The sequence below is a fragment of the Marmota flaviventris genome, chromosome 11 (assembly GCF_047511675.1).
Source record: "Marmota flaviventris isolate mMarFla1 chromosome 11, mMarFla1.hap1, whole genome shotgun sequence".
In the NCBI taxonomy this organism is placed as follows: Eukaryota; Metazoa; Chordata; class Mammalia; order Rodentia; family Sciuridae; genus Marmota; species Marmota flaviventris.
In genome coordinates, this window is record NC_092508.1 from 47952044 (window position 1) to 47966099 (window position 14056).

Genomic DNA, 14056 nt, shown 5'->3' on the forward strand with positions numbered 1-14056 from the left:
GGAACAGTGCACACAATAGATTTGTAGTCAATTAAAAAAAAAAAGCCAGCTGAAAATAGTCAGTCAATCTGCTGGAAAATTACAAGGAGATTCTAACAGAGAAATAGGATAAGAAAGAAACAGGATTGACATCATGTTCTTTCCTATGTAATATTATTACGTAGTCATAGATAGTTAAAACCCATATACTCTTTTACATTTGAGCCAGCAAATGAGGGATGGAATTCACTATAGTTTTATAATGTTACAAATAAAAACGAATCTGGTATGGATTGGGCATAGCGATGTCACTGCTCTATATTCTGTATTTCTTCTTTACACTTCATTTTTTAAGTTCTTGCTTGTGTACATCCTACATTCTTTCTTATCTTCCCCTTTTTATTTCCTGGTGCTGTATATTTTCACTGGTTGGTAACCAGCAATTATCACACACACAATTATCACAATAGCAATTATCACATACCCAATTCTATAGTTTCAGTAGTATAGGAACTACAGTAGAGGAAAACTCGTCTCTTGAGTCGCCTTCATAACATTGTTTCAGTTTGCTATATTTTTTACGCATAAATATCCATCATTCAACTTAAACCGTAATATGAAAATTATTAGGTTAGACTCTTGAACCAAGTGTAAGCACACAAAATACTACAAAAGGATTTTTACATAGATAATTATGTCCTACTTAGCTACATTGCCTTTTAATGTCCTCACATTCATAAATGGCTCCATCTTGTCCACTGTTTTCTAACGTACTTTTCCCTGTATCTTCTTTAAAGCCGGTATCGTGCATTTTTTGTAAATGATAAGCCATTTTTTTCTCTAGCAGGACTTGTTTCTAAAACATTTCAAAAATAACATCAATTTGGTTAACATCAATTTGCCATTTATAAATACAAAAATACTATTTAAAATATGACAGTATATTGGGAATGAGCAATCTGTTTTGTGACTTGTAAGTTCACACTAAGCACAAAAGTGGGAGGGCAATAAGGGGTACACATCTATCTGTGGTCAAGTATGAAGAACATTTTTTAACATTCAGATACAATTGAACTCATTGCACACTTTTGGGGAACTAGTACAATTTCTCTTCAGATAGGGTCTGTTATTCTTATCCTGGTAAACTTAAATAATTTTTCTAATTAAATAATTTTTAATTAGAAGATTCCTGGAGGCCTAAGCAAACGTCACCTTGGTCTACCACAGGCAAACATAACATAATACATGAAATGTGACTTCTTTTTGTGAATTTCTGTGCTAGTATAGGCCATGAATGTAGCGGAAAGAAGATAACTTATGAGAAAGAAACCCAGAGATCCTCAGAGAGTTTTATATTCAGCAAGAAAATGGATCAGAACACATGCATAATGAAACTAAGATTGCATAAAGGACTACTCTAAAGAATGAAATTGCATTCTAAGGAGTATTAATTGCATCAACCTTAAGATCAAAATTATATCTATTTTTACTGGTTGCACTGAAAAAGACTTCAAATAACATTGGGAAGAGTACTAAAATGAGTCTTACCTCAGTAATAAGAACTAACTCATCCTAGATCAAATGTAGCTCTGGTTTTGTCTAAAAATTTATTTTTAAAAATATATGAATAATCAAACTTTCCAAATAAAATACATATATATAAGAAAAATGCTAAGGAATATATATACCTGTGGAAAAATATCCTGTACACAAAGTAAAATTCCCAATAATTGGCATTCAGTCAAAGAATGAAAGGTATATAAGAAAGCAGGGTAACATAATCCATAGAAAAAACAAATCAATGCACTAACATCAACACATAAAAGACACAAATGTTAGAATTAAAGAAAGAGCATTAATATAGTAAACATAACTGCATCCTGTATGTTTACCAGTAAAATAGGAGACATAGCAGATATAATATAAGCCAAGATAAAATTATGATATATGAGCTAAGTAATGGAAAGGATACATTAATGACAATATAGATATTACAAAAGAAACTGACATGAATTCAGCAAGAATAACTATTCAAAAGTAATCATATGGAAAAAAAAAAGAAGAGTTTCAGAGACATGTGAGATAGCTTCAAGAAGTTTAATACCTGCAAAGAGAAAAGACCATATAAAATAAATATTTAACAATAATGACCTAAAGTGTTCCAAAGTTGATAAAAATCATAAATTTGCAGGCTCAGGAAGCCCAAATAACCAATTTTACAGAAAACAACTAAAATGTCATCAGGCATATAATAAACTAATTTTTCAAAACTAGTTATGAAAAGAAAATCTTAAAAGTTGCCAGGGGTAAAAAAGTTATGTTACATAGAGAGAAACAAAGTTAAGAACAGCTGTAGAAAATAGAGCAGAAAATATATTTTAAGGTCTAAAATAAAACAAAGGGTCAATGGGGAACTCTATATCTATCTGATATTAATTGAAATATGAACTAACATATATTCAAAGAAAATCTTTCAACATAAATGTAACATAGTTTTTCTGACATACAAATTAATTGACTAGGAGAAGTATTGAAGAAAACCCTTCAGAAAGAAGAAAGTTAAGATACCAGAAGAAAATATAGATATACAAAAAAGAATGAGGAACACTGAAACTGGTAAGCACATGGCTAAATATATAAGATTTACCATTTAAATGATATTAGTATATAAATTACTGTTTATACATATGTCAATGTATTATGAGATTTATATATATATATACATATGGCTCAGATTCTAAAAATAATATATATGCATATTATATATATATATATATATATATATATATATATATATATATATATATAATGTATATATATGTAAAATGAATGACTGAAACAGATAAAGATGAAAGGAAAATAGAAAATAAAGTATATTATTGTAACATTCTTATAGTATGTAGAGTAATAGCACTATAAGGTGTACACTAACAAATAAAAGATGCATACCATGATTCCTAGAGCAACTAAGCCACAAAGCACCAAATTACATAACAGAGAAAAAATAAAATTCCAATAAAATTAATTTTAAAAATAATTAAAATTTAAAAATTCACAGAACAAGGCAGAAAATGTGGAATAAGTCAATAAAGAAAAAAGACAAACAGAAAACAAATACTGAGATTATAGGTATAAAATTAAACATATTAATCATAATATCAAATATAAATGCATTAAACAACTTAAAGGCAGAGACTTTCAGATTGAATAAAATAGTCAAATCCTTCTATATGAGAAGTATGTCCAAACAAGGAACACAGAAAATGAGCCAATAGAGGATTTTTTTTTGGGGGGCGGGGGTTACTGGGTATTGAACTTAGGCACAATCGACCACTAAATCACATCTCCAGCCCTATTTTGCATTTTATAGAGACAGGGTCTCACTGAGTTGCTTAGGGCTTCACTTTTGCTGAGACTGGCTTTCATGTCATGATCTTCCTGCCTCAGCCTCCTGAGCCGCTGAGATTACAGGCATGTGCCACCATGCCCAGCCTGGTGAATTAACAGAGTTTTAAAAGTAAAAAAAAAATAATAATAATAAAAAGAAAAAAAGAAAAATGTAATGTCATGCTAATGCTAAGCAAAAGAAAGTTGGAGTGACCAGGATTCCTTGAATAGAATTGATATCAGTCAAAAAGTAAAAAATGTAGCATTCTATTGCTCTCAGAAAAGAATGATAGTCTCTATGAGGAAAAAAAAAAGGAAGTGGTAAAAATTGCATATTTATTGACATGGAAAGTTGCTAGTGGTATTTCACTAAAAGAAGAGGCAATCTCCAAACCAGTCTGTAAGATATAATACCATATATTTAATTATTTATTGAAATAAACAAATATTCATGGAAACATTATGCATGGGTATGTCTGTGTGTCTATGTGTGTGCTAAAAAGTTAATAAGGTTATAATTAGTTTATGGATGTTATCTCTTTTCTTATTTTAATTTACACTATATATCACAACATACTACATGTTATTAACATTAAAAACAGCTAAGCTTAAAAAAATTAATTGATGAGAAAAAAATCAAAACTGTTACCAAGAATTTCTCATTCTCAGAAAAACTAAATTGGTTATTTAATTTTTATAAGAATTATAACTATAGCATGTAGTATAAAGCTAAAGCCAAAGGTAATTATATCAAATAACAGGGCAATATGTTTTACATTATAGAAAAATATTTCAGTTAAAATATAGTAAAAATGTTTATAGCCAGGTGTGGAGGTACACAGCTGAAGTCTCAGTAACTCAGGAGATTAAGGCAAGAGGATTATCTAAGCCTAGGAATTTGGGGCCAGTCTAGGCAACATAGTGAGACAAAGTCCCCCCAAAAATTGTTTATAAATTTCAGTTTTGTATAATGCATATTATCTAGGGCAACCGGTCCATGGTCATCTTGCAGTGATTTTTACATTGGAAAAACCCTCTCTTCAAACAGCCCCAAACTAGAGTTCACCCTACCTTTCTGTCACTCTCTTCTCTATATTTACGCCGCTGTTCTTCTACCCTCTGTTCTCTTTTAACATCTTCTCCAATCCTTGTCAGAAGTAACATCTCTTTTGTCTTCCATTCCTAGAGAGCACAATGTTACTAGACTTGGTGTTTGTTTCCTTCCCAGGGATACCTTAATTTTGTTCCACCACCCAAAAAATTAGACAACTCAAGGGCCTAACAAGCATCTGTTCTGATTAAGCATAAGCAAAGTCATACAGTGGCTTTGAAATGGGCTTTCTCCGCCCCCCCCCCACTGTTTCCTATTTTAAAAAAGCAGGTAGTATGTTGGTTGGTTTGTTTTTTGTGGTACTATGGATTGAACCCAGGGCTTTGCATAAGCACTCCACCACTGAGCTTCACCCTCAGCCCTTTTTACTTTTTAATTTTGAGACAGGGTATCCTGTTATGGCCAGGCTATATAGGCAATGACCAAAAGACTCCATTTTATCCCCAAACTCCATGTCATGTAAGAAATGTTTCTCCCATGGGAAAACCCTGCCTTTGTACCTATCAACATTTGCTTAGCATAGCATATTGGTAACGCAAAATGATGAAATTGTTCCTTCTATTCTTATATCCTGTACTTGTGCAGTGTACCCTAACTACATAAAATGTTAATGTTTGCCTAGATAATAGTAACCATTTTTCAACTTGTACTCAACTACAGTCATTTTTACCCACTTCCCCTTCTGCTTATGATCTTAGATCTCATGATGTTTGTCTGTAGTTTTGAAATATAGCAATAGCCATTTGTAAATAAAGTACTGACATGCTTTAGAAGGTGTGCTCTAACCCCTGGAGCAGGTCAAACAGTGTAGACTTGCAGCCTGCCTCCTCCTCCCACCAGCTAGTGCTAGGCTGGCTGGTGAATAAATATGTTTCAGTCTCCTGCTAAATTTCCAGGCTGGTTTCGGATTTGCAATCCTTCTGCTTCAGATTCCTAAGTACCTGGGATTACAGGCATGTACCACCACAATGGGCCATAATTATTTTTCACTAAATATAAATTCAAAATTTTTTCCTCTTCACACCGAGTGATATAGGGAAGCGAAAGTGTGTCCAGTAACTCTTTCACACTGTGGAAGTTAAGCTAGGTGTGGTAGAGAATGCCTGTAATTCCAGACTCAGGAGGCTGAGATGGGAGGATACCTTGAATCTAAGAGTAGGAGTCTAACCTGGGCTACATAGATGCCTGTCCCCAAAGAGGAGAGGAGCAGAAGTTGATTTATATGTATAGTGTGTGGTCCCTGCCTTAATTTTTTATGTAATAATTTATACATTATAATTCTGAAGATAGTTTAATGGGTATAAATTATTTAGAAATGAAATGACTTGAACTGATTTCATGCATTATGGCATACATTATTTACAAATGGAGAAAAGTGTACACAATTTTTCCTCTCAATATTTTAAATCTATTATGTCTCACTTCTTCAATTTTTCTGCGAAGATTAAGTTTTCTTCTTGTGTGTTCCCGCTGACGCCTCTCTTCTCTATCTCTCTGGAGTAGGCGATGCTCTTCTGCTGTGCGCTCTAGTTGTTCTAATTCCCTACATATCATATCCAGATACCTGAGAAAGAGTGCAAACATCATGAAGTGAATTGGATGTTTCCTGCACTATGGTATCTTGTGTTTTGATATTCCCAAATCATCTCCTTGCTTGCTTTTCATTTTTTGAACTATAGGATTTTTTTCCCATTAGTCCTTTCATAGACCTTCAGTTCAGCTTGACTCATAATATTTTACTCATTTTAAAGTCTTCCTATTCCATTTGTATATGTTGTCATAGCCAAGGCAATGGGACAATGTGTATCATACTAATTAAAGCATTTGCACAGTAAGCATTCAAAACTCAGTAGGTTTAGCAATATGAAGCTGGAAAGAATGTTGATATAAATGAAGCTGCAACTTCAAATCCAGAAAAAATATTGAATTTTCTGAAAACAAAGTGAGTCCTTGTAATTTATAATTCTTTGAACAAATCTTCCATTTATAGTCTGGGTCTCTGGTACATAAATATCTTATGGTATTATTGCAAAATATATCTGTGGAATAAAAATTAAAAAATAAAATTCAGATAATACAGCCTAAACTTTCAACTCCTAGTGAAGGAAAAAGAATGTCACCTACCTTCACCTAAAAATACAGATTTGACAATGGAATGTTAATGACTGAGTAATATCTGAATTAATTTACATGATTTTTAATTTTTTTAAAGATAGCTTATGTTCATATTTTGTATCAGATATCTTAAACTAGAAAGTTTTGGGCTTTGCATTAACTGCCTCAAATTCAATGCCGTCAGACCCTAAAAATGGATCATAAAAACTTGTTTTCAACATGTGCTAAAAATACTTTCCCTTCCTCTCCTTCTATAGAAAGGGTTTTGGACCTGTTTTTCCTTCAGTCATGTGTTTGGCTTACCTCTTGGTTTAAGTTTATCTTCTCTGGTAAAGCTTAAATTTTCTTTCACAGCCTTGACACCAAGGTTCCCAATCCCCGTATCTCTTTGTCTCCCCACCTTCTTCCTTTCTACACTAAGGACTATAAGGGAGTTAAGTAGTATCTACTATTTAAAAGAAAAAAAAACTTGCCTTCAATGTTTTCCAGTATTTTTTCAATTTATTTGAGTTCATAATATATATGTAAAAATACGCATTAATTTCAGTCTTACCTGTGTCTTATTAACCTCTCCTGGTCCTTAATAGATTGTGCAGCGCCCTCATGTAACAACCAATTCTGGAAGTGTGCAGTTTCAGAACATTCAGGGAGATGATTGGTTTCCTGCAGTCTACGTAGTTGTTTTGCGATCATTTTCTAGTTTAGAAATGTATATTATAAATATGTAATTTCTTATATTTCCCAGAAATAGAGCCATTAGCATTTCTAAATTGCATAAATTATTAATCATTTAATTACACTTAAGTCTATTTTGAATCTATTAGACACAGAGACAACCAAACCAAAATGAAGATTTATTTCTCTGAAAATTAGAGATAAACCCTTCATTTGTATACCTGTTTTAAAGAAATTAAATAAAATCATGGGAGAAGTAGAGGGCAAGTGGGGAAAGATACACAACACTTAAAAGTGTAGGGAAGTCCTTCTCATTTTAATCCAACTCTCTAATCTCGAGCATAAATTTACAAAGACACATGTTTCCTTATTTTGAATTAACTTTCTTGCCCCTAAAACCTGAATGTTCTCCCCCCCCCAACTCAGATGTGCCCCATATACAGCTTAGAGTTAAAAATCAGAAGGAAGTCACTGCCTATAACTGCTCATTCTATGGCCAAGAATTCCATTGCACCTTTAAGAACATTTTGATAGAATAAATGCAGGTGCATGGACGTGAGTACAACCACACAGTGTACATGTTCTTAGAGTCATCTGTAGGACACCATAGAAATTCTTCATACTGTTTTCTTCCTACTGCTTAACCGGTTTTGGATTACAGTTTAAGAATCTTGCTGTCACAAGATACTTCCTATTTGCCACATATCAAGCAGAAGTAACACATTTTACCAGAAATTTAATTTCCAGATAAAGTCAGTCACCTTTAGTGATTTAATGCATGAATTAATTCCTTTCCCATTTTTGGTCAAAGATAGCCAACTTACAAATTTTGACTATTCCTATTCTAATTTTTTATTCAGAAAAATACTGAATTACTTTGTCAACAATTAAAAGTCAAAGTGTTATTAAAAACACACACACATACAAACAAAACTTTTTTCTAAACTGCTTAAATAAAACAAGTTGAAGTATTTAACTTACTTGTTCCCTTACATAGTTTCTTTCAAAGTCTAATTTTAAGCTGGTGAGATATTGCCTGTATTTATTTAATTCCTTCAAGGTACATACAATCTAAAAGCAAAAACAAAAATGTATAAATATTTTAAATCTATAATATATAAAAGTAATAATCACTTTGCAGAGGAAAAATAGTAGTGACATAAAATTTAATCACATTTTGGTATCAATAGTAATAGTTTCATGGATAGTATCTTTCTATATTTGTTGAATATAAAGTAGAATACAAAGAATTTGTAGAATATAAAATAATATTTTTAAAATTTCTATCCAAAATGACCTACGATATAATAAGGAATTTATTACTAACAATTAATTGAAGTTATTGAAATACTAATTCTGATTAATTATAATTCAGATTATAATTATAAATGTCTAACTGAAGTAAGAACATTCCATTGGGATTCAAACAAAGTGAACAGTCCTATTTCATCTAATTTTTTATATTAATACACCACAGTGAATCTCACCATCATGTACATCCATAAGACACTAATAAGAAAAAAAACTATAATAGCAGAAAGATCAGTAGAGGGAAGGGAAATAGGGGAGGAAGGAAAAGAAGGAAAGGGGTGGTTTGGGGGACTGAATGAGAAAAAAAAATTATATTTCATACTTTTAGAATTATGTTAAAATGAATAATAATATTATGAGTAACTAAAAAGAATCAACTTAAAACATATATGGTTCATAATCCTGACAAGGGTACAGTGCCATTAGAGACAAATGAACAAGACTGTAATACAGCTGAGGCAAATAATATATTTTTACCATCATAAATTACTTATTTATAATCGTGATATTTCAAAGAAAAAAAGGTGAAGAATTAGTTTCATTTAGAAACACCTGTTATCTGATTTCCTTTGGCTCAAACACTGACAGTATTCTAAGTTAAAGGTGATCACACTGGCTCTCCAGGAAGGTATAGAAGCACACATGTATGAAATTTTTAAGTTTTTTTTTCATTTACAAAAAGTAAGTTTAACCCACTTTATTATTGCTGGTGATGTAGCCACCTTTCTTTAGTCTCCTCAGGATATCTTTGCGCTTATAGTAGGCTCTTAAATGTGGATCATGGAGGTTTTTGTACTGGTTTTCCAAAAGCTGACAATAAGGATCTGTCAGGTTAAAACCGTAGGACGGTCGAAAAAGCTGCAAACACAGATTCAAAAATATTACATATGTAAAATTGGTGCATTTTCAAATTTAAATAACCTATTGAGATGACTAGAAATAAAACACGGTGGAAGAATCTGAACAGGAGAAACTCCAATGGAAAGACTTACTTGAACCAAGTTTAAACACTATTCTCCTCTTCTTTTTCTCAATTACATGAATTATTCTAAGGACCCGACCTCACTGATCTGTATCAGTCTCTGACCCTAATCCAGAGAAGACAGGAGGAGAGGAAAAGAAAAGGTAAAGTGTAGAAATTTTTTAAGGCATAAAGCAATGCTAAGATTCTCCCTTTCTTAATTCCTCTATCAGATCATGGCATTACATTCAAAAGGATAGTATTAATTATATTTATTATATGTCAACATCTGAAAAAGAAAATCTTTCAATGTAATTAAATGGAAGTAACTTGAACAAACAGTAAAAGCAAAACTCAGATGTTAAAACTTAGGGGTTAAAGAGTCATTGTATTTTGGGTCTTTAATGAAAGAAAATTCTACATTCAAAGCAAACTCTAGATCTACATAGTTCAACACACTGAAGAGCCAACTTTAAAACATATTTATAGGAAATGAGGGGGGTTTTTGCATTCTAAGTTTGGCTACAACAACACAAGTGTGAGTCAAAAGAAAAAAAAAAGCCAGATCTGGAATCAGGTGAAAGAAGTGGAATATGTAGGTGAGCTGGAAAACCAGGGAGCATGTGCCTTTTTTGCAGGTATCTAGTTCCATGAACACTATCATACAACACAGTGCATGATCCACACATGACTGCAGCTATTGATTGGTGACCTCCAGATTTGACTACAGATATAACTTTGTTCAATACTTTTATAAGTACTCAGAAGGCTGGCTGGGTGGGACCCTACAAAGACTTCCACAAAAGGGTAGAGAGGAGGTCCATAATAGTATAATAATTCTCCCTTTTTACTGAAAATCTTCTTTGTTAAGTTTATGACCCCCTGTTTAACACTAAACTTTAATTCCTTCCAAGTGGCCAAATCAGAAAACCAAATTTCCTGTTTACAAAATGCTTCTCTGAAAAGCATAGAAAAGAATCTGCTAGCATTAAAGTCTTTAATTCAATGAGAAAGACATCTCTCCTGTAAAGGAAACAATCAATAATAATAAATTGAGGAGGGGACTGTCTCTTTTAGATGGTGATATTTAGTTTTCAATTTTGTTTAGATGTTTTTGACCTTTATTTATTTATTTTTCTTTTAAATTTTCCCCCTTTCACCCCTACCTCCAGGGTGGTACTGGGATTAAACCCAGGGGTACTCTATCACTGAGTTACATTTTTCCAGCCCTTTGTTATTTTTACTTCTTTCATTTTGAGAAAGAGTCTCAGTTGATGAGGTTGGCCTCAATCTTGCAATCCTCCTACTTCAGCCTCCCAGGTCCCTGAGACTACAGCACAAGGCAATTGTTGACTTTTAGTTGTGCCAGGCATATGTTTCTCAAGGTGAAACCTGATCACCTAAGCCATGTAAAGGTATTACCTTTTAATACATGATTCATTAAAGCCAGGGTAACCCTTTGTTGTCAAAAGAAATAACTGGTTTTTCTATATATAAAAATAATAAAGATTTACTTCATCAAATATATAATGCTGAGAAAAAATAATCTCATAAAGTCAGTCTTCAGGGAGCTGGCCTGGTACATAATTATGGCCAAATGAATAATTTTGGAATAAGTAATAGAAATATAATTTTAAAAAGTAATATACAAATGAATTTATTGATTGAAAAAATGGTAATACAGTAAACATATTAGAAGCAGCAGATAAAAAACATGGCTAAGTTTCTATGCTAAAGAGAAATTATATCATTGTATGACTAATAATTGAATAAATTTCAAGCAAATTTTAGCAATAAATCTATGTAGATATGACACAAATTTTGTGAGGTTGGCTTATTTTTTTTAAATTAATACATAACAATGGTATACATTTATGGGGTACCATGTGATATTTTAATGCATGCATAAATTGTGTAGTCTTCAAATCAAAGTGAACACATTTATATCTTCAATATGCATCATTCCTTTGTGGTGAAAACATTCAAAAAATTTTAAGACAAAATATAGAGTACACTATCATTACCTATAGTCATTATATGTGCAAGAGAATACAGAACTTCTTTCTCCTATCTATATCTTAGCTTACTATATTCAAGTAGAACAGATTAGCTTTCAAAAAGTAATTATGTTTTTGTCAGAAATAAATCTTATTTTGGGAAATAAGTATTTCCCAATTTTATAAGTATGTCCTCATATTTATTAGGTGTTACACAATGTAAGTGTTCCCCCAAATTTACATTTTGCAGTCTTAGCTTCCAATGTGTTATTAAATGGTAGAGTCCTGGGAGGTAATTAAGTCATGAAGGTTGAGCCCTCAGGAGAGCCCTTAAGAGACCACAGACAGCTCATCAACTCTTTTTCTGCCACTTAAGGGTTATAAGCAGAGGGTGCTAAACAGAATCCAACCATGCTGGTACCTTCATTTCAGATTTCCAACCTCCAGAACCTTGTAAATAAATTTCTTTTGTTTTATAGATAAATAGTCTATAGTATTTTACTATAGGAACCAAACTAAGATATTCGGCAAGTATAAAATATCAAAGGGCTCCACTGATTTCTGATGACATCATAGTGAAAGGGTTGAGTTCACTTAGAATTCTTTTACAGAACTTTTTGGAATATTGATCAAAGTAACCACTCAATAAGAATATACCGAATCTCAAGAATTTGTCAATAAAAGCTGGGGAGTTTTCAGACAGGGATAGAGTTGAGGACTCGAAACATGAAAATATTTGAGAGAAGTAAACATTATAATTCTGTCTGAGTGTTGAGTGAGATCAGTCAAACCAAGGACATGTGAATTCTAAGTAAAGTTAAGCTAGTCAAGGTCTATCCTGGCTCACAAAGAATCTTGAAGAATGACTCAGATTCATAGATTAGGGAGAAGAAAAACTGTTAAACTAGGAGACTGGAGGACATCAAAGCACGGTATGGATGTGTGATTATAAAAGACATGTACTTGAAGTAGCAAAGGCTCTGGAGATTTAACTGAAAGGCCAGATTGGGATAAATCTTGGGACCACCTCCTCATAGAAGCAGGGCCATCTTTTTCCACGTTGTGTGTGAAAACAGCATTGGGCTCAAAACACACACACACACACAAAGTGTTTTAGAAAGAGAGTTTAGTTATTAACCAATATTACTATTGGTTAAAATCATAACACATAAACAATAGCAGCCTTTGACCTTACATTCAAAATATATTTTTAAGCAAATAAAAACTAATTATGTTGTTATATGTGAAACATTACTAAAACTGTTAATAAACTTCCATAAATTATAAATTAAGACAGAACTCAATAAAAACTTTCTGGCTCGTGATTCTGTCCAAATTATATAGGATGAAAATGCTTTACATATATTATAAATAATGCCTCTGGATAGATTTATGTTTGATTGTTTGTTGTTGTAGTTGTTTTCTCTCGTGAATGTTAACGCAAATTCCCTTAATGGACTTTGTATACTGTAGCCTCTGAATTTAAGAGCAAGTAGAAAGGGAAAAGAAAACTAAAGACAGTTAAAAATCAGTTTACCTTTTCACTTATATTCGTAGTAAAGAAAACAGTATTACTTCCTGGAATCACAGGCAGCTTGACGCCAAGGGGCAAATCCAGTAGCTGAGAGGCTCCCACCCCTGGAAACTGGGTCTTGTGTACACACTGTCAGGCACAATTGGACACTTTAGTTGTTCTTCTTTTCGGTGGGTGAACCCCTTTGGTTCAGGCCAGTCTCCTCCCACGCCCACTAAGGAAGCCCTGGCCTCTCATTCCGGGTTGCAGGGGTGCGCGCACCTGATGCCCGTGAAGCCCTCCAGCCTCGCGGGGCCCCTGTTCCAGCTCCGCGGGTGCGCGCCAAGGGGGCACAGGGCTGGACCGTTACACTAAGGCCAGGCCCTGTGTGGCTAGGTCCTCCCCAGCAGGCCTGAGTCCCAGCAGAGAACAAAGACCCCGGGCTTGTGGCCACTCACGTCTCCGCACTGCTGACTGTCCGCGGCCAGGCTGCTGGAGCCCGTCTTGGTGGCGGCGACATTGGCAGCCTTGGAGCAGGCTCTGAGGTACAGCTCCATAGCCGGCTGGGCCCTGGTCCTCCCCCGCCGCCCTCCGGGCTCGCTTTCCCAAGCAGCGCTTCGCCGTCGTCCCTCTGTCGCGACTCGACGGGCAATGGCCAGTGCCCTGGGTCTCGAGGCCCCACCCGCCGCGTTCCCGGCTAGAACGTCGAGGACAGGGATGAGCGCAGCGGCCTCGCGGGCGGTGGCGTCTCGCGCAGGGGCCAGAACCCTCAGGTTGGGAGGACCGGTACTCAGGCCTGGTCCCAGAAACCGACTGCAGTCCAGATCCCCTCAGAGGATCCAAACCCACAAAGCTTGGTTGTGGGGCGGCTCGTTAAGGTCTCCTGAGCGCGTCGACGAGGGGTTCTGGCTTGTTGCCACATATATACATTGGCACCAGCCGCGACCAGGCTCTGAGGGCTTCTTTCTAAGCGAGGTCCCCAGGGGTGTATCAGTTTCCACTGGCCT

At 34.4% G+C, this 14056-nt stretch overlaps 1 protein-coding gene across 1 annotated transcript in view; it reads right to left on the reverse strand.

Annotated features, from left to right (window-relative positions):
• Fsip2 (fibrous sheath interacting protein 2) overlaps window positions 1-13606 on the reverse strand; it is a 77368-nt gene extending 63762 nt beyond the window's left edge. The window contains exons 1-8 of the mRNA XM_027943941.2: window positions 13508-13606; window positions 13074-13199; window positions 9275-9436; window positions 8249-8338; window positions 7146-7288; window positions 5900-6041; window positions 4438-4548; window positions 712-835 (exon numbers count right to left, since the gene is read on the reverse strand). Coding sequence (XP_027799742.2) covers window positions 712-835; window positions 4438-4548; window positions 5900-6041; window positions 7146-7288; window positions 8249-8338; window positions 9275-9436; window positions 13074-13199; window positions 13508-13606 — 997 coding nt within the window. The remainder of the gene's footprint in view (window positions 1-711; window positions 836-4437; window positions 4549-5899; window positions 6042-7145; window positions 7289-8248; window positions 8339-9274; window positions 9437-13073; window positions 13200-13507) is intronic.
• Between the last annotated feature and the right edge of the window lie 450 nt (window positions 13607-14056).